At 46.3% G+C, this 25,001-nt stretch overlaps 1 protein-coding gene across 4 annotated transcripts in view; it reads right to left on the reverse strand.

The window, feature by feature from the left end:
• The window catches only part of LOC143172049 (zinc finger protein 462-like), a 118,518-nt gene that overhangs the window by 63,007 nt on the left and 30,510 nt on the right, over positions 1–25,001 (reverse strand). For 3 of the 4 annotated variants that reach the window (XM_076361269.1, XM_076361271.1, XM_076361272.1), the window contains exons 2-5: positions 18,549–18,800; positions 12,596–18,060; positions 10,929–11,093; positions 9,429–9,700 (exon numbers count right to left, since the gene is read on the reverse strand). In XM_076361269.1, the coding sequence (XP_076217384.1) occupies positions 9,429–9,700; positions 10,929–11,093; positions 12,596–18,060; positions 18,549–18,768 (6,122 nt within the window). In that variant the 5' untranslated portion in view covers positions 18,769–18,800. The remainder of the gene's footprint in view (positions 1–9,428; positions 9,701–10,928; positions 11,094–12,595; positions 18,061–18,548; positions 18,801–25,001) is intronic. The other variant, XM_076361270.1, reaches the window with a different exon arrangement.

A 25,001-nucleotide genomic window follows, 5' to 3' on the forward strand; every position in this document is an offset into this window, starting at 1 on the left:
GAAAGGTTGAGGAGTATCCAGGAGTGTGAGAGGGAGATAGATTGGTGGAGCCGCACCCTACCATCCCTGAGGCAGAGGCAGCAGAAGGAGGCTCCGTGAGAAGCAGAGGATCCCCTGCCTTCTTGCCACCAGGTAGAAAGAGGGGACCTAAGCAACAGGGGGGGGATGGAAACGGGTCCCTGCTCGGCGTGCCAGGCGAACCCCTGCCCGGCCTCCCTCACCTTCCCGGTTGCCTTTACACAACAGATATGGGGCCCTGGAACTTGAGGGCGAGGCAAGAGAGGATGTAGACGAAGGTCCATCCGGGGGGTCGCCTAGGGTGAGGCAGTCAGCCCCACGCATTATGACTGCCTCTGCTAAGAAAAAAAAAGGAGGGTAATTGTCATAGGCGATTCCCTTCTGAGGGGAACAGAGGGCCCGATATGCCAACCGGACCCGTCCCACAGGGAAGTCTGCTGCCTCCCTGGGGCCCGGGTCAGAGACATCACTAGGAAGCTCCCTGGTTTGGTACGGCCTTCTGATTACTACCCGCTGCTGGTTATACAGGCTGGCAGTGATGAGGTTGCAGAGAGAAGTCCTGCAGCGATCAAAAGGGACTTCAGGGCACTGGGGCGACTGGTTCAAGGATCGGGAGCACAGGTAGTGTTTTCCTCTATCCCTACAGTGGCAGGGAAGGATACTGAAAGGAACAGGAAAACACACCTGATCAACAGGTGGCTCAAGGGCTGGTGCCATCGGAGGAATTTTGGTTTTTTTGATCATGGGGAGGTTTACATGGCACCGGGCCTGCTGGTGACAGACGGAGTCCAGCTGTCTCACAGGGGGAAAAGGATCATGGCTCATGAATTGGCAGGGCTCATTGAGAGGGCTTTAAACTAGGTTCGAAGGGGGAAGGGGATAAAACCAGGCTCGCTAGAGATGAGCCGAGGGGTGGCGTGCCGATGCCGGGGGCGAAATCGATAGCCCAGCTCAAGTGCATCTACACCAATGCACGCAGCATGGGCGGCAAGCAGGAGGAGCTGGAAGCCATTGTGCAGCGGGAGAGATATGACTTAGTCGCCCTCACAGAAACATGGTGGGGTGACTCTCATGACTGGAGTGCTGCAATGGATGGCTACAGACTCTTCAGAAGGGACAGGCGAGGAAGGAGAGGCGGTGGGGTGGCCCTGTATGTTAGGGAGTGTTTTGATTGTATAGAGCTCAACGATTGTGATGATGGTACGGTTGAGTGTCTATGGGTAAGGATGAGGGGGAAGGCCAACGAGGCAGATATCCTGCTGGGAGTCTGTTATAGACCACCCAACCAGGATGAAGGGGCGGATGAAGCATTCTACAAGCGGCTGGCAGAAGTCTCTCAATCGCTAGCCCTTGTTCTCGTGGGGGACTTCAACTTCCCGGACGTCTGCTGGCAATACAACACGGCAGAGAGGAAGCAGTCTAGGAGGTTCCTGGAGTGTGTGGAAGACAACTTCCTGACGCAGCTGGTGAGGGAGCCTACTAGGGGAGGTGCCTCGCTTGACCTGCTGTTTACAAACAGAGAAGGACTGGTGGGAGATGTGGTGGTCGGAGGCCGTCTTGGGCTTAGCGACCATGAAATGATAGAATTCTCGCTTCTTGGTGAAGTAAGGAGGGGGGGCAGCAAAACCACAACCATGGACTTCCGGAGGGCAGACTTTGGCCTGTTCAGGACGCTGGTTGAGAGAGTCCCGTGGGAGACGGTCCTGAAGGGCAAAGGGGTCCAGGAAGGCTGGACGATCTTCAGGAAGGAAGTCTTAAAGGCGCAGGAGCAGGCTGTCCCCATACGCCGTAAGAAGAATGGGCGGGGAAGACGACCGGCCTGGCTGAACGGGGAGCTCTTGCTGGGACTCAGGAAAAAAAGGAGAGTTTACCGCTTGTGGAAGAAGGGGCAGGCAACTCAACAAGAGTACAGGGATCTTGTTAGGTCGTGCAGGGAGGAAATGAGAAAGGCAAAAGCCCAGCTAGAACGCAATCTGGCCGCTGTCGTTAAAGACAACAAAAAAAGTTTTTACAAATATATTAATGACAAGAAGAGAGCCAAGGAGAATCTCCATCCTTTATTGGATGCGGGGGGGAACATCATCACTGAGGATGAGGAAAAGGCTGAGGTACTCAATGCCTTCTTTGCCTCAGTCTTTAACAGGCAGACCAGTTACCCTCAGGGTACTCGACCCCCTGAGCTGGAGGACAGGGACGGTGAGCAGGATGAACCCCCCGTAATCCAGGAGGAAGCAGTCAATGACCTGCTATGCCACCTGGACACTCACAAGTCTATGGGGCCGGATGGGATCCACCTGAGAGTGCTGAGGGAGCTGGTGGAGGTGCTCGCCAAGCCACTCTCCATCATTTATCAGCAGTCCTGGTTAACGGGGGAGGTCCCGGAAGACTGGAGGCTTGCCAATGTGACGCCCATCTACAAGAAGGGCCAGAAGGAGGATCCGGGGAACTACAGGCCTGTCAGCCTGACCTCGGTGCCGGGGAAGATTATGGAGCGGCTCATCTTGAGGGCGCTCACAAGGCATGAGCGGGACAACCAGGGGATCCGGCCTAGCCAGCACGGATTCATGAAAGGCAGGTCCTGCTTGACCAACCTGATCTCCTTCTATGACCAGGTGACCCGCCTAGTGGATGAGGGAAAGGCTGTGGATGTGGTCTACCTGGACTTCAGCAAGGCCTTTGACACTGCCTCCCACAGCATTCTCCTCGAGAAGCTGGCGGCTCACGGCTTAGACAGGTGTACTCTGCGCTGGGTCAAAAACTGGCTGGACGGCCGGGCCCAGAGAGTTGTGGTGAATGGAGTTCAATCCAGTTGGCGGCCGGTCACGAGCGGTGTTCCCCAGGGCTCAGTACTGGGGCCGGTCTTGTTCAATATCTTTATTGATGATCTGGATGAGGGGATTGAGTGCACCCTCAGTAAGTTTGCAGACGACACCAAGTTGGGTGGGAGTGTTGATCTGCTCGAGGGTAGGAAGGCTCTGCAGAGGGACCTGGACAGGCTGGATGGATGGGCCCAGGCCAACTGTATGAGGTTCAACAAGGCCAAATGCTGGGTCCTGCACTCAGGTCACAACAACCCCATGCAGCGCTACAGGCTTGGGGAAGAGTGGCTGGAAAGCTGCCTGGCGGAAAAGGACCTGGGGGTGCTGGTCGACAGCCGGCTGAACATGAGCCGGCAGTGTGCCCAGGCGGCCAAGAAGGCCAATGGCATCCTGGCCTGTATCAGAAATAGTGTGGCCAGCAGGAGTAGGGAAGTGATCGTGCCCCTGTACTCGGCCCTGGTGAGGCCGCACCTCGAATACTGTGTTCAGTTTTGGGCCCCTCACTACAAGAAGGACGTTGAGGTGCTGGAGTGTATCCAAAGAAAGCAACGAAGCTGGTGAGGGGTCTGGAGAAGAAGTCTTATGAGGAGCGGCTGAGGGAACTGGGGTTGTTTAGCCTGGAGAAAAGGAGGCTGAGGGGAGACCTCATCGCTCTCTACAACTACCTGAAAGGAGGTTGTAGCGAGGTGGGTGTTGGTCTTTTCTCCGAAGTAACAAGCGATAGGACGAGAGGAAATGGCCTCAAGTTGCGGCAGGGGAGGTTTAGATTGGATGTAAGGAAAAATTTCTTTACTGAAAGAGTGGTGAAACATTGGAACAGGCTGCCCAGGGAAGTGGTGGAGTCCCCATCCCTGGAGGTATTTAAAAGACGTGTAGATGAGGCGCTTAGGGACATGGTTTAGTGGGCCTGGTGGTGTTGGGTTGACGGTTGGACTCGATGATCTTAGAGGTCTTTTCCAACCTCAATGATTCTATGATTCTATGAAACAATGGCAAGTTATGGTCATCTGTGACTCTCTCCTGAACAGAGTGGAGGCACCCTTTTGCAGACTGGATCCTCTTTTCAGGGAAGTTTGCTGCCTCCCTGGGGCCCAAATCAGGGATGTAACCAGATGACTGACGAGCTTAGTACAGCCTTCAGACTATTACCTATTCCTGCTCTTTCACGTGGGTACTAATGACATTGCAAAAAGAAGGCCAAGGTCAATCAAAAGATATTTCAGGGCCCTGGGAAGAATGCTAAAAGATTCAGGAGCGCAGGTAGTGTTTTCCTCAATCCTCCCAGTAATGGGGAGAGTCAATGGAAGAAATAGGCGTGCCCAAGACATCAATACCTGGCTCCAGGACTGGTACCTCCACCAGAACTTCGGTTTTTACAAGTATGGAAGAGTCTGTGAGACACAAGGTACGCTGGGGCCTGAAGGGATCCACCTGTCCTGATGGGGGAAACGCTTCTTTGCTCGTAAGCTGGCAGGACTCGGCACTGGTGAGGCCGCACCTCGAATACTGTGTTCAGTTTTGGGCCCCTCACTACAAGAAGGACGTTGAGGTGCTGGAGCGTGTCCAGAGAAGGGCAACGAGGCTGGTGAGGGGTCTGGAGAACAAGTCTTATGAGGAGCGGCTGAGGGAACTGGGACTGTTTAGCCTGGAGAAAAGGAGGCTGAGGGGAGACTTCATCGCTCTCTACAACTACCTGAAAGGAGGTTGTAGCGAGGTGGGTGTCGGTCTCGTCTCCCAAGTAACTAGCGATAGGATGAGAGGAAATGGCCTCAAGTTGCGGCAGGAGAGGTTTAGATTGGATGTAAGGAAAAATTTCTTTACTGAAAGAGTGGTGAAACATTGGAACAGGCTGCCCAGGGAAGCGGTGGAGTCCCCATCCCTGGAGATATTTAAAAGACGTGTAGATGAGGCGCTTAGGGACATGGTTTAGTGGGCATGGTGGTGTTGGGTTGACGGTTGGACTCGATGATCTTTGAGGTCTTTTCCAACCTCAATGATTCTATGATTCTAGGACCAATTGGGGCTTTAAACTAGGATCGATGGGGGAAGGGGATACCATCAGGAGAGCGGAAGTAAGCCATGGGTTGGCATGGCATCGTCTGAGGGTGGCAGTGCTAGTGGGAACATTTACGCTGCTCCTGGGAGCACGGAGGGTTTAGGAGCACATCTGAAATGCTTCTACAGCAACGCACGCAGTATGAGAAACAAACAGGATGAACTGGAAGCGTTGGTCTGTTCCCAGAACTATGATATCATTGGTATTAGTGAGACTTGGTAGAATGAGTTCCACGACTGGAGTGCTGGGATGGAGGTCTACAGGCTGTTCAGGAGGGATAGACAGGGCAGGCGAGGTGGAGGTGTCGCACTATATGTAAGGGAGAGGTTTGACTGTACAGCCCTTACAGTTAGCGATGATGTGGTTGAGAGCCTCTGGGTGAGGATCAGGGGGATGGAAAACAAAGCAGATGTTGTAGTGGGTGTCTACTACCGATTGCCCAGCCAGGATGTAAGCACTGATGAGTTATTCTATAGGCAATTAGGAGAAATCTCTGGATCAGTAGCCCTTGTCCTTATGGGAGATTTCAACTTCCCAGACATCAACTGGGAATGCCATACTGCTGTGATGAGCAAGTCTTGGAAATTCCTGAAGCTTGTGGAAGATGATAGCTTCTTGTCACAGGTACTCAGTGAGCCAACTAGGAAATGTGCCCTCCTAGACTTGCTGTTTGTGAATAGAGAAGGACTCGTGGGAGATGTGATGGTAGGTGGCTGTCTTGGCCACAGTGATCATGAAATGGTTGAGTTTAAAATTTTCAGTGTAATGAGAAAAAAGGACAGCAGAGTTGCTACCCTGGACTTCAGGAGAGCAAACTTTAAGCTATTCAGGGAGCTATTTAGCAGAGTACCCTGGGGATCTGCTTTTGAGGGCTTAGGAGTCCACGAGTGCTGCTCAGTTTTTAAGATCCACCTTTTAGAAGCACAGGAGCAGGCAATCCCATTGTGTCATAAGTCAAGAAAGCAGGGCAGAAGACCAGCTTGGCTGAACAGGGAACTCCTCGTGGAGCTCAAGAGGAAAAAGAAATGGTATGATCTCCGGAAGTGAGGTCAGGCTTCGCAGGAAGATTAGAGTCACAGTTCGTATATGCAGGGAGAAGACACGAAAGGCCAAAGCTCAACTAGAGTTGAAACTGGACAGTGTTGTTTCAGAGAAGAAAGGCTTTTTTAAAATATGTTAATAGCAAGAGGAGGTCCAAGGAAAACATTGGATTGATACTTGTTGAAGATAGTCACCTGACTAATATGGATGAAGAAAAAGCAGAGGCATTTAATGCGTTTTTTTGCCTCAGTCTTTACTAATGCTGATAGACCTTGGGCTGCCTGGTCCCCTGAGTTGAAGGACCACGAGTGTGGGAACAGTGACTTTCCATTTGTGGACACTGAAATTGTAAGGGACCAGCTGTATCAGCTGAATGTTCACAAGTCCACGGGGCCTGACGGGATTCATCCCAGAGTACTGAGGGAGCTAGTGGATGTTACAGCAGGACCCTTCTTGATCATCTACCAAAGGTCTTGGGAGTCTGGGGAGGTCCCTGCTGACTGGAAGCTAGCCAATGTTATTCCAATTTACAAGGGCGTGAGGGAAGACCCAGGAAACTACAGACCTGTTAGTCTAACCTCAGTTCCTGGGAAAATTATGGGGAAGATTATACTGGGTACTACTTAAAGGCATTTCAAGAATAATGCAATCATCAGGCACAGTCAACACGAGTTCACAAAGGCAAAGTCCTGTTTAACCAATTTGATACCCTTTGATGATAAGGTCACCCGCTTTGTGGATGAAGGGAAGGCGGTGGATGGAGTTTTTCTGGATTTTAGTAAGGCTTTTGATGCTGTCCCTCACAGCATCCTTCTGGACATGTTGTCCAACTCTGAGATGAGCAGGTACACGGTGAGCTGGGTGAAGAACTGGCTGAAGAGCAGAGCTCAAAGGGTTGTAGTGAAAGGGGCTACATCTGGCTGGCAACCGGTCACCAGCAGTGTTCCTCCTAGGCCAGTTCTGTTCAATATTTTTATCAATGATCTGGATGCAGGAGTTGAATGCACCATTAGCAAGTTTGCTGACGATACCAAACTGGGAGGTACTGTTGACTGTCTTGAGGGACAGGAGGCCTTGCAGAGGGATCTAGATAGATTGGAGCATTGGGCAATCATCAGCGGCATGAAATTTAACAAGTCAAAATGCCGGATTCTGCACCTGGGATGGAGTAATGCCAGGCACAAGTATAGATTGGGAAAGGAGTGGCTGGAGAGCAGCCCTGCAGAAAGGGATCAATATGAGTCAGCAGTGTGCCCTGGCAGCCAAGAGGGCAAACCGCATCCTGGGGTGCATCAAACACAGCATAACCAGCCGGTCAAGAAAGGGGATTATCCTGCTGTATACAGCATTGGTGCAGCCTCACCTTGAGTATTGTGTGCAGTTCTGGGCCCCACAATTTAAGAAGGATGTGAAGGTCCTTGAATGCGTCCAGAGGAGGGCAACAAAGCTGGTGACAGGGCTGGAAGGCATGTCCTCTGAGGAGCGGCCGAGAACTCTGGGTTTGTCTAGTTTGGAGAGAAGGAGGCTGAGGGGTGACCTCATTGCTCTCTACAGCTTCCTGAGGAGGGGAAGTGGAGAGGGAGGTGCTGATCTCTTTTCCCTGGGATCCAGGGACACAACACGTGGGAATGGTTCAAAGCTGCGCCAGGGGAGGTTTAGACTGGGCATTAGGAAGCATTTCTTTACCAAGAGGGTGGTCAAACACTGGAACAGGCTTCCTAGAGAGGTGGTCGATGCTCCAAGTCTGTCAGTGTTTAAGAGGCATTTGGACAATGCCCTTAATAACATGCTTTAACTTTTGGTAAGCCCTGAAGTGGTCAGGCAGTTGGACTAGATGATTGTTGTAGGTCCCTTCCAACTGTTCTGTTCTGTTCTATTCTATTCTATGTCTGGGGCTACAGGGAATGTCTGAGGCTTCTCACTGAGGATGGGGCAGAGGAAAACTGTCTCCTTGCCTACAGTGGACCACCTTGCACTGGTGGAGAAGCTGTGTTACCAGGTTAAAGGAGCTGCAGGAGGTCAGACAACTGCACAGCATCAGAGATAATGAGAAAAAGATTAACAGGATCTTCTCAGAGATCCTGCAGAGACAAGAGCCCAAACTCCCAATTGTACTGAAGGAGGGGCAGCCAGTGTCTGTGTTTATCAGGTTGGGAAATGGAGACTACCAAGATGGCAAAGGCTGGAAGCTTGTGATATCTGGCACTGGGAGGACGGCTCCTGCTTCACCAGCAGATCTGCAACTATAGAATAGGTTCTATGGTTCTGCATCTGGTTGCAGATGAGGGGCTGGGAGCTCTGTCCAATGAAGCATCAGAGCTGGCTGCACCTGAACCATGCAACAGCACCAGGGGGAAGTGGTGAGTGATAGTAGTGGGAGACTCCCTTCTGCAGGGGAGATGCAGACCTGACCTGCTGTACAGGGAGGTTTGTCGCTTGCCAGGAGCTCAGATCCAGGATGTTAATGAGACACTGCCAAGGCCTGCTCAGCCCTTGGACTATTATCCCCTGCTGCTCATCCACATAGGAACCATGCTGTGATACTGACAGAAATGCTGCTTTTCTAACACAAGGGTTTATAAATATTTCTTATATCATGCTTTCTTTCCCACATGCTTTTAATTACAGAACAGTGACAACTTCACCCAATTTAAGGGTGTCACTGACAGTGCTATCAATGCCTATGTTAAATGAGCACCTGGATCTCTCTTCTTTGGGGGGAAGGGGGATGGACACAGGATGGGGGGACGGGACAGTTCTCCCCCCAGAAGCTACAGAAAACATGTACATGCGTTTGTCAGTCTAGGATGCCAGTAAAAAAAAAAAATCCAATAAACCTCATTTCTTTGTGGCAAGCCATGAATAAATATGATTAAAAGAATTCTAAAGCTTCCTAGCTGTAGGCAAAGAAATAAGTCATGAGGAACTTGATTATTTATTATGACCATGCATTTTTCATGGGTCACATCAGATAAGGGTGATTTCCTCAACCCATTTCAAGTATACCACACTGATGTGAAGACCATGTTCAGAGACTGAAATTGCATAACACAAATAAGAAAAAAAAAATCTAACTTTAAGATTGATTTGTGATAACTGTTCAACACTAGAAATGACATCTCAATCAAATAAGAGTCACAGTACTATTTAAAAATAAGGTAGTTACATGGAAGACTAGTGAAAAATACTTTTTCCTCTTTATGGCTTTTTTAATTTCATGTATTTGACAGGACTGCGTAAGTGGTGGGCATCTTTTGCTTGGTGTGTATTTCCCCTACACACAACAAAAAGAGAACTTGAGTTCAAGAAGACATAAAAATGGGACTTTTTATAGTCACAGGCAATGGCAAAAAGTTTGGGGGCATACAAAATACCTAAATCCTGAGAAAGAGAAAAACGTGGCTTGAAATCGAGTGTGCTCTCCTTCAATGTCAACCAACATAAAAAACAGTCATGCTAGTCTGTGCTTCTGTTGAAAACAAACCATAACTTACTTGTGCCTGAAAGCAGAGACAAAGGAGCAATACTGGCAGCTGTACTTGTCTTCCCGGGTAAACATGGCCAGAGCCAAGTGACTCCTCTCATGAGATCGCAGACCCTGCATAGACATCAAAACCCGGTCACACTGGCTGCAGTGGTAGCCCCCAGGCCTGGTTTCATCTTCCAAGGATGCTCCAGATTCAGCTTCTGTAAATTCCACAGTGCCAGGGTCTTTGGCTCCCTCAAAACCCTCCAAAGTTGTGCTTGAAGAATCTTCAGCTTCCTGCTAAAAAACACATACCCCCCCCAAAGCCATCAATTCTCTCTCCCTTCTGCCCCTCAGTCTCTCCTATGTATTAATTTTAATATCTAGGTTTCCCACTGCATTCACTTTCTAAAGGTATCCCTACCATACTACACTAATGACTTTCTGTATAAAGAGAGCCTAGTCTTTAATTATATATATATGTATATACATTAAAAAACAAACAACCCATCTCTTGGTCCCTTTCCTAAGTGTTAATTAGCATAGCATGCATTTTGCAGCAACATTAAAAATGAAAAGTATATTTATATCATGTTTTTTGGGTCTTGGATTTTAGTTTTTGTTCCCTGCTGTTTAGTATCTACTTGCTCAAAAGATGGTATTGACCCCACATAAACTTTACTTAAGAAGCAGGGAAAGAGCAGGTATCATTTGATAGAAGGGAATCATCCCATTCTGTCAGTAGTGTTGGATAAGCTAAAGGAAGGTCAGTGGAAGGACAATGAAAGCTCTTAGGTAGAACCGTTTAGACTCTGAAGGACTCAGCTACTTTACACAGCACACAGCTGATGTCATGAAATAGGCATGCTTTAGGTCACATTCTGAGGACTGCAGAATGAGATTTTGCTGAGTACTCACTGCGGCAAGAAAAGGAGAAGTGCATAACCAGTTCCTGCAACCTTACTGCACCTGAACTCCCCCTGCTGATATCCTGTAAAGCTGGCTGTGGAGCACAGCCTGTCCTGAGACATTCTAGGTCGTCTCCACTTGCATAGGGAGGAAACAGCAGCACATTTACAATTAACCACTTGAATTGGACCCCTGGCTCAGCTGGCTATTTGAATATGTGTTTGCAGCACTATAATTTCACTTTTGCATATGGGTTGGAGAAAAAAAAAAAAGAAAAAAAACCCCACACTTTAAGGGTCTAAGAAAGCAGAAAAGTAGCCCAGAACAGCTGAGGGAGAAGCTCCTGCTCATAAATCAAGCCTTTCAGTCATCTGTGATATCAATTCCTTTGTGGCAAATAAGAAATGAGAATTAAATAGTTTTTGTGCCCCAGATAAAGAGCAGAAGAAAGTCAAAACAAAACGTGCTGCAGAAATCTGAAGAATTAGATTAGAATGTCATGCTTAACTGTTCAGAATATCCAATCCAAAACCCATTTGACTCCATGGGAGCCCTCTACGGGCTTTCAGTTAGGCCTTAATATCAAACGAAAAACGCTGTCAGTTCACAGAATTCTCACCTTTACTGTAGCTGACACAGAAGAAACATTCCCATACTGGACATGCTTACGGAGATGATTACAGATGGCTCGAAGTGTTGGATGAACTTCTACACAAAATTTACATTTGTAGCCAACTACTTTCTTCTCCTTAAGTTTTGAAGCATCTTCCAAGTGTCCAAAAGCCTATTGAAGCACATGAGTATTAATCAGTTATACTAATGTAATACTAAAACACGCTTCTGATATCTCACTTTTAGGAATATACCCAGACCAGATTTTGCACCTTAAGGGAAATTGCATTTAGTGTACACATGTGTATTGAGTCTGGCTGAGATGGAGTTAATTGTCCCCATAGCAGCCCTCGTAGTGCTGTGCTTTGTATTGGTAGCTAGAAAGGTGTTGATAACACACCAGTGTTTTGGCTACTGCTGAGCAGTGCTCCCACAGCATCAAGGCTGTCTCTCCAACATCCCCCCCCTCACCCCCAAAGGCCAGTAGGCTGGGGGTGGGTAAGATCTTGGGAGGGGACAGAGCCAGGACAGCTGACCCAAATTCTCCAAAGGGATATTCCATACCATATGACGTCTGCTCAGAAATAAAAGCTAAGAGAAAGGAGGAGGAGGGAGGGGCATTCGTTATTACGACGTTTGTCTTCCGGAGCAACGGCTATATGTACTGAAGCCCTACTTCCAGGGAAGTGGCTGGACATCGCCTGCTGATGGGAAGTAGAGAATAAAACTTTTGTTTTCCTTTGCTTCCATGTGCGGCCTTTGCTTTTGCTTTATTAAACTGCCTTTATCTTGACCCACGAGTTCTTTTCCATCTTATTTTCTTCCCCCCCGTCCTGCTGAGGAGGGGGAGTGATAGAGCAGCTTGGTGGGCACCTGGCGTCCAGCCAAGGTCAACCCACTACAACATGCTATTGTGAAAACTTCAACCTCAATTTGCACTGACTTCTATTAAAGCCCTCAAAATAGGTGGACAGGACATGTGCACAGGAAAAACCTTGAGTTTCTGCATAATAGTAGTCCCCTATAAGACCGTTCAGTTTTAACTTACAAGACCAAACCATGCTCTTTCACAGTTCCCCCCCCCCCAGTTGTATGCTTTTCTACAGCAAGTAGAGTTACTCCAGATGGGGAGAAGGGTACAGAAAAGAGTAGCAGAATTTGGTCTTCTGTTCACAGGAACACTTGCCCAAAGCTTGAAGTTATTGGATAGATGCACATAAACATCAGGTTCTTTATCAGAAAATGTACTGAAATAGATAAACTTGAATTGGAAATTGGTGTGTTATTTCAAGGTATATTGATGAGCAGTAGAATGGGACATTTGCTAAAGAATCTATGAGAAAGCAAACAACAGCCTTGCAATAGAATAAATAACTGTCAGATACAGATAGCCATCCATAAGGGTGGGAGGAAGGAAGAAAGATAGGGAAAATCCTGAAACAGTTGGAAGGAGCAGAGCTTCCCATGGAGCCTAGGAATAGGTGAAGAATAAAGGAAATTAAAACAGAATATGTAACCAACTTATAGAGCCCATTGACACGCTGAGTCACTCATTAACATGCAAGTGGGTATTAGTAATAAGGAGCCTCTTGGGGTATAGAAGAACGGCTTTTGGTTTGTTTTTCTCCCTGGGGAGAGGAAGCAGAGAAGGAGACCAGACACACAGATCCTTACCCTCTCTTGTTTGAAATCTGTAAAAGCACCATCTGCATATTTCTGCTTGCTCAAAAGCTGTTTCCTCCTCTCCTGACGTTTGGCACGCTTCTGGAATTCCTCATTGTGACTATTCAAGTGTGAGGTCAGCTCTGCCATGCTATGCAATTTAGTATCACAGTGCTTGCACTGGTAGACAGCATTATGAGAGCGGGTGCCACTTCCCAGTATGGTAAAGTCTCTCTTCAAATCCTTGCTGTGGTGGTCAGTGTAATGCATGCACAGCAACTCTGCTGTGCTGAAGGATAGCTTGAAACATTTTATGCATCTGAAGGGAAGCCACTCAGTTTCCTGAGCCTCGCTCTCCACCTCAGGCTTTTCAAAGTCATTCCTTTCCTCAGCTGGAGTTGACTTTTCATGTTCATCAGCATACACGGCAGTGAAGTAACCCCCCAGCTTGCTCGCATGCTGCTTCTTAGGAAAAACACCAGGGTGACGTTTCATGTAGTGGGACACAATACCTTTTTTGCTAAAAGATTGAAAGGAACAAAGCGAGCATTTCTTCTTTTCCACAGCCCTCCTCAGCTCCTCACTTAACTGAGGAGTGTCATCTTTGGGAGGAGATGGAATGATCACTTTATTGGGTTTGTCGCTTACTGTCCTGGAGGCTGCTAAACAATGAGTGTAGTAAGCATCAATGTCATGCCTTTTCTGGTAGTGTGCTGCAAGCCCTTTGCGGATAGGGTTGGTGTAGGAACACAAAGCACACTTGAAGAGGTTGTTCTTGCCTTCTGGTTGTGCCCGAACGTTATTATGTTTGATGCGGTAGTGCCTGGCTATCCCCTTCCGGGTAGAACAGAAGTATTTGCAGAGCTGACACCGGAACACTGTGTGAGACACTAAGTGAGAACTGGAGAAATGAGGTGCTGAGATAGAGACTTCTCCAACACCATCAGCAGCAATTTCTGGGGAGGCCTTGATTTCAGTTACCATGTCTGGCTCCACTGAGGCAGACACCTTTGGCGGTGACTGAGCAAAAACATCAAATTCAGGCTGATTATGGTATTTCTCATAGTGAATTTTGAGCTTCTCCAGTGTGCCATGGGTGTAAGGGCATAGTTTGCACCGGTATGCACCATAGCCTTGCTTGAAAATTCTACTGGTCTCTTCTATGTCATTCTGGGCGATGTCATTCGACTGTTCCACATCATGCACAAAGTCTTCAGCAGTGACCTTTACTGATGGGTGCCGTTTCTGGTAATGTGTGAGGACACCATGAATGCGTGTGTTAATGTATGGGCAATGTCTGCATTTGTACACAGCCCCTGGGTTAATGTCTATGTCCTGTGCAAAGTCAGCAGCTTTCACTTTCATGCCAGGATGCTTTTTGCCATAATGTGTCAGGAGACCATGCAAGTTATTGTACTCAGACTGGCAAACTGTACACTGATATGGAGTGGAGGAGATGGCAGGGTTTGCAGAAGCCAGCTGAACAGTTTTTTCCTGGGAAAGGCTGGGGTCCTCCACATCCTGGTCCATCTGTGATGTTACCTGGTTTTCAGAATTAATCCTGGCCCTAACTTCATCAAGCTGTGTGTCAATTTTCTCAGCAGCATCTTTCTCCTTAATGATATCTAACAATACAGATTCATCCCCATTCATAGCCCAAGGGTGAAAAGCCTGGTAGTGATTAGTAATATCCCAAATGGAAGATGCTTCAAAAATGCAGTCTCTGCATTTATAGGTCTTTGCCTCTGTTGGCATCACTAGGGTAGGAGGGGAAGGATCCGGACCTGCCCAGAGTTTAGTTGCCATATATGTATAGTCAACATAATGTTCAGGATGTCTCCTTTGGTAATGCACAAGCAAACCACTTGGTTCTGTATGTGAATAAATGCACCATTCACAGTGATAACCAGCTTCTATCAAGCCATCCAAAAATGCCCATCTCAGAATGGACATGACCGTGGCCTTCAGATTCGGGTGGTCTTTCTTAATATGCTTCCTTAACGCATAGAAGTAAGGTGATGTGTAGCTACACTGCCTGCATTTGAGGGCTCTCAACTTTGTCTTGTCCTGTTCAGTGCTGGAGGTGTGAGCAGGCATGCTGCCAGATGATTTCTTCTGGTTATGATCACAAAGGCTTCTAATGGTGGCTGTATGCTGCCTAATCACATCTGCGTTGGCTTTGAAATCACGATGCTTCTTTTGATAATGAATGAGCACACCTTTCACAGTCCGGTTTCCATAATCGCAGTGCTGGCAGAAGAACATTTCGTTCTCAAGGGGATTCACAGAGCTCTCAGAACTGCCCCGGCTCAACTGCTGCACTGATACTGGCAGTTTCTGAATCCCAGGTGGCAGCTCATCAGCCTTCATCATTGCCGCAGTAGGGGGTGCCTGCCTGATGTACTTGGCAGTGACCTTTATTTCTGGATGCCTTTTCTGGTAGTGGACAAGCACTCCCACAACTGAACGGTTGCTGTATGAACAGTGTTTGCAATAGTAGAGTTCAGGAGCAAGGTCTGGGGGCAGTGGTGGGGGAGGTGGAGGTTGAGAAGCCAAGTTGGACAGTTTTGAGGAGACAGACACCCCCATCTCAAAAGACATTTGAGCCAGGGCAGAGCCCCTATCAACAGAAGCTATATGCATGGTCTTTTGAATTCTGAAATATGATGCTTTTTCTTCAGGGTGTTTTTTCTGGTAATGCACCAGAACTGAATGCATGTTAGGGCTTGCAAATGAGCACACATCACAGTCATAAACAACCACAGAATTGACCGAAGGTGCCTTCTGATTTTCACATTCAGGACTAAAACTCTTTGTGGCACTTTTGTTAAAACTTGCTGGCACAGTAGTCCCATGAGCCACAGGGGTGGAGGTTGCCATAGTTTTTGGAGCAGAATTCAAGATCTCTCTCAGTGTCTGAGACTCTGTGTTTAGCCCCTCTTGCTGCTCAACAACATAGCTTGAAAATATCATCGCATTGTTAATTTTCACTGTTGGATGCATTCTTTGGTAATGCGGCATCAGGCTTCTAACATTTGGGCTAGTGTAAGAACAGAAGCGACAGCGGTAGATCAGATCAGAGTGATCGAAGTTCAATACATTCATAGCTTCAGGGTGATGCTCTCCATAGTGTTGCTGCAGGTCTTCAAAGTTCGTATAGTCAATATAACACTCAAGACATCTGTATACTGCACTGTGATCATTGGGATCCAAGATATACCTAAAGCTGAATTTTATGTAGGGGTGCATCCGTTGGTAGTGGGTGCTAACACTCCTGGCAGATTTGTTGCTAAAATCACAGTGTTTACAATAGTAAAGCCTGCCAGAGTCGTTAATCTCCACATTTTCGTTGTTCTGATCAGGGCCATACATATTTGTCTGGCTTCCCAGAACAGAGGCATTAGGGCTCTGTTGGTCTTTCATGTTAATGGAAGAAAAATAATCTTCCTCATCTTCAGATAAAGTGAGCTCGATCTCTGCTCCATTGGTGGAATTATAATCATGATGCATGTTTCTGAAGTTTGCATCCTTCTGGGAATCATTAGTCTCTCTCCCCCACATTTGCTGGGGTGCATAAGAACTAGAAACCTCCACCATTGGTTCTGTTTGTTCTTCTTCTCTGTCTAATTCCACTTCTATCTCCACCTCATTATCTTCCTCCTCTTCCTCATCATCCTCTACATTAATCACAGCATCTTCTTGCTGTTTGTTTTGGTTTATTTTGCTCTGCAGGTTGCTTGCTATTTCATCAATTCTAGTTCTTTTCTTCACTGGTGAGAGATCCAAAGGGCAGTCATTTGATAACTTCCGAGTGACCTTAGCAACAAAGCTATTTTTAGACGAGAGACCAAGAATTGAGGTCTGGCTTTTCTTCACTGTGCTGACAGAGGTGAGAGCATCTGCCTCGCTCTCTTGTGGGATGTTGGATGGCAGTCCATCATATTTTGGTAAGTTGTCACAAAATGAGTGCTTGTGCTGCTGATGAACTCTGAGGCCTTTCAAAGTAGTGGTAGAATAGTTACACATTGTGCACTTATAAGGATGCTGTGAATGGGGTTGAGGCAACTGCTGCTGTTGCTGCTGCACTGTTTCCATCATCCCAGCTGACTTCCTTCCGTTTATATTTCCACTTTCATAAGAAACTGTGTTGTCATTCAAAGAGGAGACAATGTTTTCACTCTGAGAATTCACAGTGTCCCAGTCTGATGTTGTACCTGCATGACATTGCCTATGAGCTCCAAGCTTTAATGAACTCTTACAGGTGAAAGGGCATTCATCGCATTTGTATACAGTTGTCTTCCCAGACAGGTGGATATTCTCAATGTGACGGGATATGCTTCGGCGGTGCATTGTGAGGAAAGGGCAAAAAGGACATTGGAACCTGTTCATGTATCTTCTAAAGGGAATCCCTTTCGTTTCCAACAGCTTGTTGCCATCAGATCCCATCAGTTGCTCTGCAGATATTCCTGAAGTCTGGTGGTCCACAGAGTTCAAGCCATTCTCGCTGTCCACTTCATTTAGCTCTTCGTCTGAGCTGGAGTCATTTAGCATACTGTTTGTTTCCAAGTCAGCAGAAGAATTTGTCATGTCAGCAACTCCATAGCGGGATCTGTCAGACAAATTAACTATGCCCGAGTTGTGAGGTAATTTAGACTTCATTTGAGGATAAGACACAGAAGAAAACTTAGAGGATATAGAAGAGTTGGGCCTGATAAGGGAATTGCCCATAGAGCTTCTGAAGTTTGAGACATCAGCATTCAACATATCACGTCCTGTTATATTCATAGAGATGTAATTAGAGTTTGGGGAGGCATTCTGGGCACTCTTACTCTGCACATCAGGTGCACTGGTTCTGTCTTGTTCCTGCCTCAAACTTGACAGTATTTTTACCATGCTGCGGTGCTTCTTCATCATATGGTCACACCAGCGCTCCCTTCGAGGTGTCTGGTAACTGCACCATTCACAGCAAAAGTTGCCTCTGGACTTTGTTAGAGGCTTGACCATGGACTCCAAAATGCTCCGTTCTACCACCTCTGCAGGCAATTCCTTGCAGGGTTCCTGCACTGGCGCAGAAGCAGATGTCAATTCAGATACAGCAGAGGTAGCAGTAGGAGTCAAACTCTCCTTCAGATTGTTTTTGTGATACATTTTCTGGTGCTTAATAATCCTTGCGCGCCTTGGTGATTTGTAGGTGCAGAACTGGCAAGAGAAAACTTTGCCAAACCCCTCGTGCATCATGATGTTGTAATTTAAGGATCCAGCAGTGTGTGACCCTACTGAGCTCCCCCCAACTTGTGCTCCATGAACCTTGCGGGTGTGCTCTATGAGGAGGTTTTTAGATCGGAAGTAACGCACACAGAATTTGCACTGGAAAAACTTGTTGGTTGGTTTAGGATTTGGAGCCATATGTTGACCATAAAAACTTTGGCTCTGGCTATAATAACTTCCAGTCCCCATCTGAGTTGTTGTATTTTGCCCTAAAATAAGAATTAAAAAGTAAATATGTAAATAAGTAAAATTAGACAGTTCCCCCCCATCTACCCTGTATGCATATAAATACACACACATCCTGAGCATGTTAATCACACCAGGATTCCCTCATTTATGATTAGACCTGTGCATACGAGAATGGTCAGAATACCAAGATGGTACATAATTTGGGATAGACAATTTCCAAAATAAGCTTCTTGACGTAAAAAGGTATGCTAATAAAGTTCAAAACTCTTCTAGAGCTCATGGTGGTGTAAAACAAGGAAAAGAAGCAATATGAAGAAGCATGTGAAAAATAGCAAGATGACAAATCCACACGTTTGCATTTACAGAAAAAATATGGCTGTAACTAAACATCATTCACTTCACTACCATAGTGATAAAGATAACAGTTTAAAAATCACACTGAAACATACCAATTAAAATGCACTGAAATAAGTCACATGTGAGATAGGGGCTTAGGGTTGAGGTTTACCTGCTATTTCATCTGCAATTGTAAATTCATCCTTTACAGAAGAAAATTCAATCTCAGTCTGGTTGCTAGCATTCATGGAGCCAGACCTTGGCTGGCTAGGGTTTTCCTCAGAGACATCTGTTGGCTGCAGAAAAGCAGTATGAACATCCTGAATGTGAGCTTTTAGGTCTTCATAGGATGGAGCTCGGAAATCACAGCCATCACACTGCAGCACCTCCATGGTTCAGGAATGATCTTTTGCATTAGAAAATTCTGCAAGAAAAACAAGAAAAGGAGAAGGAAAGAAGCAGGGGTTTGTTTTGTTTTGTTTTTCTCTGGTTGGTTTTGGGAGTTTTTTTGTTTTGTTTTTACAGAAATGCCATTCAGTGAATTCTGAAAATATATTAACACCAAGCTTCTTATCGCATGACTTAATGATTTCCAGAAATTCCATAATTACTGCAGCTTAAAACTCAACATTTAAGAGTCATCAAGGCAATTCTGATTCAAAGAAAGCCCTATCTAGGTAACTTACACGTTGCTGTTATCAATGCTACAGTCAACCTTCTGACAAATGACTACTGTTTCAATGGACTTTGTCCTCTAGGCTTTTCCATTACTCAGGAGAGAGCTGTTGTTAGGAAGTTTGTCTCATTCAGAGACTAGCAGCTATATGCTAGAACCACCACCACATTACTCCCAAACATTCATGCACTGAAACTTACAAACAGATGACAGTGGTTTCTGCTTCTAGAAGATCCACTCTAACCTTCTTGGAAGCTGAGAAAGTCCTGCCAGTTTCATTACCAGCAATTAAAAAAACCCATAAAATTGAAACACTTGTCTTTCTTTTCAAAATCCTAGAATTCCTGACTTCAGTGGAAAACATAAGCATAATTGCAAAGTGAGATCTAAATATGTGTATCCAGAATAGAATACTGTGCATTGGAATTAATTCCACCAAACACCGAGAACATCTCCACTCTTTGTTATAACTCTTACAGAGTTCCATTATGGTCTGTCATTGGGGACATATCTTTGGTGGGATAGGAGTTAGAGGAAGCGATGGGCAGTAAGAAGAATAGGAATACTGCAAAAGTACAATGGAAACATAAGTAACAGCGATCTTCCCTAAACACTTCATGACTTCATTGATTAATCCCAAACCTCTGTATACTGTAATGTACAAAGTAACAAAATTTGGTAAGATCGAGTTCAGTATGTGACCAATTAATCCCGCATCACAGAACACTGGGGAGGAATTTATCACTAGGCTCTTAGTTTATGTACTGCCATAAACAAGAGGACACACAAAACACAAGAAATGCAAAAGGCTGAGACCCTCCTGCCCTTTACAGCAATTGGGCACAAAAGCAACCTATTATTTTAAAGTAATAACTCATTTATTAAGTTTCCCACACATTGCACTGGGCCAAGATAACCTAGGAGTTCCAGAGGTCCAAGATGCAATAGCAGACAAAAACATTTTACTGTGAAAATTCCATGTATTTACTGTAGAATGTAAAACTACTTCTATAGCAAGATGAAAACCTGCCGCAGGCAAAACAGTCTTGACTCAGGGAATTTTACTTCATTTAGTTTATTGTCAACTAACATGAACTTTTAATTACTGATTTGGATACTGAGAAAGAAAGAAAACAGTGAAACAAACAATTAGGGAAACACCCTTCCTCACCCTTCCCCAGGGTCAACTATAAGCCAGACACTTATCATCCACCACCCCCTTAGTCTCAACTCCCCTTGTTTTTGCCACACATTACACCCAATCAGTTCCAATTCCTTCAGTGAGGTGACAGGCAGCACAGGAGGTTGGGGTCAGCACATAATGGTTTCTTTCTGCCCCTCCTCATCTTCCTCCACTGCTCCTTGCTTCTTACTGCTCTGCTCCAGTGTGGGTTCCACCATGGGCCACAGTCCCTTTTGAGGGCGTCACCGCTCCCGTGTGGAACACCTCCTTCCAAGAGTGCGCCTCCTACCCCTATTGGCAACCACCCTTTCTTAAATATGTTTGAGCAGAGGCACCATATGCTCCTCTGATTCTCTGAAAGTTTGGCTCGCAATGGGTTCTTTCCATTTGTTTCAGAACTGGCTGGAACTGGCTGTTCATGGCCTCCTCCCACACTGCAGCCCTTTGCTACCAAAACCCAGCCATTTATGCCCAATATAAAACCCAAAAACACTAGGGCACAAAGAGAGGACACTGCATAAAATAATGCTTTGTCTTATAGCCTGCTAAAATAAACTTCTGGCAAGTCTATTTCTGGACAGCGAGCACAGACACTCCACATGTTTAATGTACATTACTGTGCTCACTGCAATATGTGTCCCCCACCACCTCTAACAACAACAAAAAAAAAACAACCAAAAAAAGCACAAATGGTGCACCAGCTTCTTTTCAGCTAGCAAAGCTGCAATGATTAAGATACTCGAGCTTTTATTTGCAAGCACCAGATCAAACACTGTGGAAGAGGTTACTATCTGTTCTGGGACCAAATTACAGTAGTGAGAGAAGCCCCACTCCATGTCTCCTGTAGCACAGTCCATTAGACCTGAAAACATTTTTTTTTTCCATGGAGCAAATGACTCCTGCATTTAGAGCACTTCACAGAAAAGCAGATCATCCGTTTTTCACTATCTGTTCCCCAAGCCTAGTCTTGTAGCCATATGATTGAGTTAATACCTATCCTAGACTGTAGTCTTCATTTTTCTAGACTGATTACCTTGTATAAACAACGCATGCCTTACAACGACTATGCCCTTGAAGAAGAACTAGAAGACTGATAAAAGGGCCCTAGAAGGAGCCGGAGGCTGGATGATTGCCAAAGAAACAAGAAGTCAGCAAAAACTGCGGTAACTAGGGGAAAGGTAAAGGCGGCAGGGGGAGATCGCAACCACTGACTCAATTCAAGACTGGAAAGACTTGCCCCCCCACACCTGCAAGGAGCATGCGTGCTAATTTACATGGCAAGCGAGGCTAATTTGAACACAACTAACCAATGAGCACGAACTTAGGCAGACTTTTACTAATCATGTAACAATATAAATACGCTGTAGTTCTTTTGTGTGGTGTGCTAGCTTTGTGGAATTGCCACCTAGCACCCATCTTTGTACAAACATGAGCTAAATAAATATCTCGGCTCTGTGTGTAAGATTGGCTTACGGCACACCGGGTACCGGACCCCGCTTGTGGGACAACATTCTCATCTCAACCAAACAAGCCACAGCTCTGCTGAATGTGTTTATCGCACTTTCAAGAGGTATGATCCCCTGCGCCACTGAAGCTTTAAGACTCACTAAGCTGCCCTACTCCTCTGATCTTTCGGAGCAGCCATTTTAGCTCAGACAACTGCACTCAGTGGCTCATAGCTTCTTGCCTGTGCACAACATGGCCTCACTTATCTCTCAGATTCATCTCAGGTATACAAGGTTTTTTTTTTTCCCTTGGATGATACAAAAACCAAGCCAAAACAAAACAAAAAACCCATCATCTAAGAACAGGACTCTCCCTCTTTTGTATGATTTACCTCCACACACACACACACACAAATAGTATCTGTTCTCATGTGCTGTCAAAACAGAACCTTTTCTTCCTGAACAATCATTTGCAAAGATCTCCAAAAGTTCTTTTAACTCATGAATGATAAATGCGTTTATTAATTCCAGCAACACAGTCTTACACAATTCTACGGACTTAATCAAAACACAGTAACCTCCCAGCAGGAGGACGGGGAAGCAGAAAGGAAGACCCCCTCCAGACTGCCCTGTCCTCGTCCCTTGGGAGTCGTCTTTCTTTGCACAGAAGACACCCCACTCCCCTGCCAGATTCCAAAGTCTAATGACCTTTGTTAATCACCAGCCAGCCTGTCTGCATCAGCAAACCCCGGCAGCAGATACACCTTTCAACACAAAGGCTGTAACCATGCCTTTTAAAAGAGGTTACCTGAAAGCTCCATTATGTAGAAGAGGGGGGGAATCTCTCCTCTTTAAACTTCGGCCCCTTTAGAAACAACACAAAAACCTTTCTGTGTGTCTTTAGGGAAACTTTAAGCCAGTTTACAAAATAAGAACCAGAAGGAGGGAGGAAAAAAAAGAAATTCAGGTTTTTAAAAGGATAAACATAACTGCTTCAGCCTGGCACAATAAGAGGTAAAAAACAACAACCATCGCTAGTGTATGCTGTTAACATTCTTTAATATTCTGACACTGTCGAGACAAAAGCCAGCAACCTCGAGGATAACTTCAGAAAAATCTCTAACCCTTCTGCTACAAAGTAAAACAAAGAGTTAAGAGATCAGTAATAGCTACTGATTATAAAAAAAACACCTTTCTAATGAGTTCTAGCTTTAATGTCACAACAATATCTCCCACAAAAGCAGCGCAGAATCATAGAAGAGGTTAATCTTACAGCAGCTAAGAGCAACAAATATTAGGTACAGCTGAATAGCCTTCAATTTCACATTTTTACCAAGCACCATGTTGAAGTCAGGATGAAGCATTTTGTAAGGAATTCTACTTTAATATTTGCACATTTTTCTGTAACATTCAGATATTGCTCAAAAGAGAAACACAGAAACTGTTAGTTTGAGCTATACTATCAAAAGAAACTGAAACACGTGTGCCTTTCTCTCTTTTTTTTCTCCCCTCCTTTTTGTCCATGTGGCATACAGAACTGAGAATGGTAGCATATTTTCAGATAAGATGTTAATATCTGACCTATCATCTAGAGAGGTTTGCTGCGTGCCGGGAGGCCTGGATCCGGGATATTGTGGAGACTGCCAAAGCTCGTCCTGCCCTCTGACTACTAGCCCCTCCTATTCTTCCCTGTGGGCACCAATGATACTGCTAGGGGCAACCTGGAGAGTATCAGAAGTGGGGACAGTAGTCAAGGGCATGGGGGCCCTGGTGTTCTCCACAATCCTGCTGGTGAGGGGCAAGGGTGTGAGGAGGGGGGCACTGATAATGCATGTCAATAACTGGCTGCAGAACTGGTGTTGGCAACAGGGTTTTGGGTTCTATGTCCATGGGACCCTGTTGGCAGATCAATGTCTGCTTGGGAGAGATGGGATCTACCTCAATAAGCAGGGCAAAGCTATTTTTGTCAAGAAAAAGGCTGACCTCATAAGGAGGGCTTTAAACTAAGAATGACGGGAGAAGGAGAGAGTAACCAGCAGCCCTGGGAGGGAGTGATGGACAAGGTCCACAAGCAAAGGGACTGGGGTGATGCGACAAGAATGGAACACAAAATCAAAAAAATGGGGCTTAAGTGGGATCACCTCCAGCAACTGCATGTAACCAAGGAAGTGCCTACAAGGCACCATTATAGAGAAGTCCCCCAAACCCCTTCTAGTCAACATGCCTCTCTGAAGTGCCTGTACACTAATGCATGCAGTATGGGGGATAAACACGATGAGTTAGAGATCTGTGTGCAGTTCCAGGGCTATGATCTTGTTGGAATTATGGAGACGTGGTGGGATGTCTCCCATGACTGCAGTGTTGCAATGGAGAGATACAGGCTCTTTAGGAAGGACAGGCTGGGAAGACGAGGAGGGGGAGTTGCCCTTTATGTGAGAGAGCAGCTGGAGTGCATGGAGCTCTGCCTGGGGATGGATGAGGAGCCAACTGAGAGTTTATGGGTTAGGATTAAAGAGAAGACAGGTAAGGGTGACATTATAGAATCACAGAATTACTTAGGTTGGAAAAGACCTTGAAGATCATAGAGTCCAACCATAAGCCTAACACTGCCAAGTCCACCACTAAACCATGTCCCTAAGTGCCACGTCTACACGTCTTTTAAATACCTCCAGGGATGGGGACTCAACCACTTCCCTGGGCAGCCTGTTCCAGTGCTTGACAACCCTTTTGGCGAAGAAATTTTTCCTAATATCCAATCTAAACCTCCCCTGGTGCAACTTGAGGCTGTTTCCTCTTGTCCTATCACTTGTTACCTGGGAGAAGAAACCGACACCCACCTCGCTACAGCCTCCTTTCAGGTAGTTGTAGAGAGCGATGAGGTCTCCCCTCAGCCTCCTTTTCTCCAGGCTAAACAACCCCAGTTCCCTCAGCTGCTCCTCATAAGACTTCTTCTCCAGACCCCTCACCAGCCTCGTTGCCCTTCTCCGGACATGCTCCAGCACCTCAACGTCCTTCTTGTAGTGAGGGGCCCAAAACTGAACACAGTATTCGAGGTGCGGCCTCACCAGGGCCGAGTAGAGGGGCACGATCACTTCCCTACTCCTGCTGGCCACACTATTTCTGATACAGGCCAGGATGCCATTGGCCTTCTTGGCTGCCTGGGCACACTGCCGGCTCATGTTCAGCCGGCTGTCAACCAGCACCCCCAGGTCCTTTTCTGACAGGCAGCTTTCCAGCTGCTCTTCCCCAAGCCTGTAGCGCTGCATGGGGTTGTTGTGACCTGAGTGCAGGGCCCGGCACTTAGCCTTGTTGAACCTCATA

The sequence above is a fragment of the Aptenodytes patagonicus genome, chromosome W (assembly GCF_965638725.1).
Source record: "Aptenodytes patagonicus chromosome W, bAptPat1.pri.cur, whole genome shotgun sequence".
In the NCBI taxonomy this organism is placed as follows: Eukaryota; Metazoa; Chordata; class Aves; order Sphenisciformes; family Spheniscidae; genus Aptenodytes; species Aptenodytes patagonicus.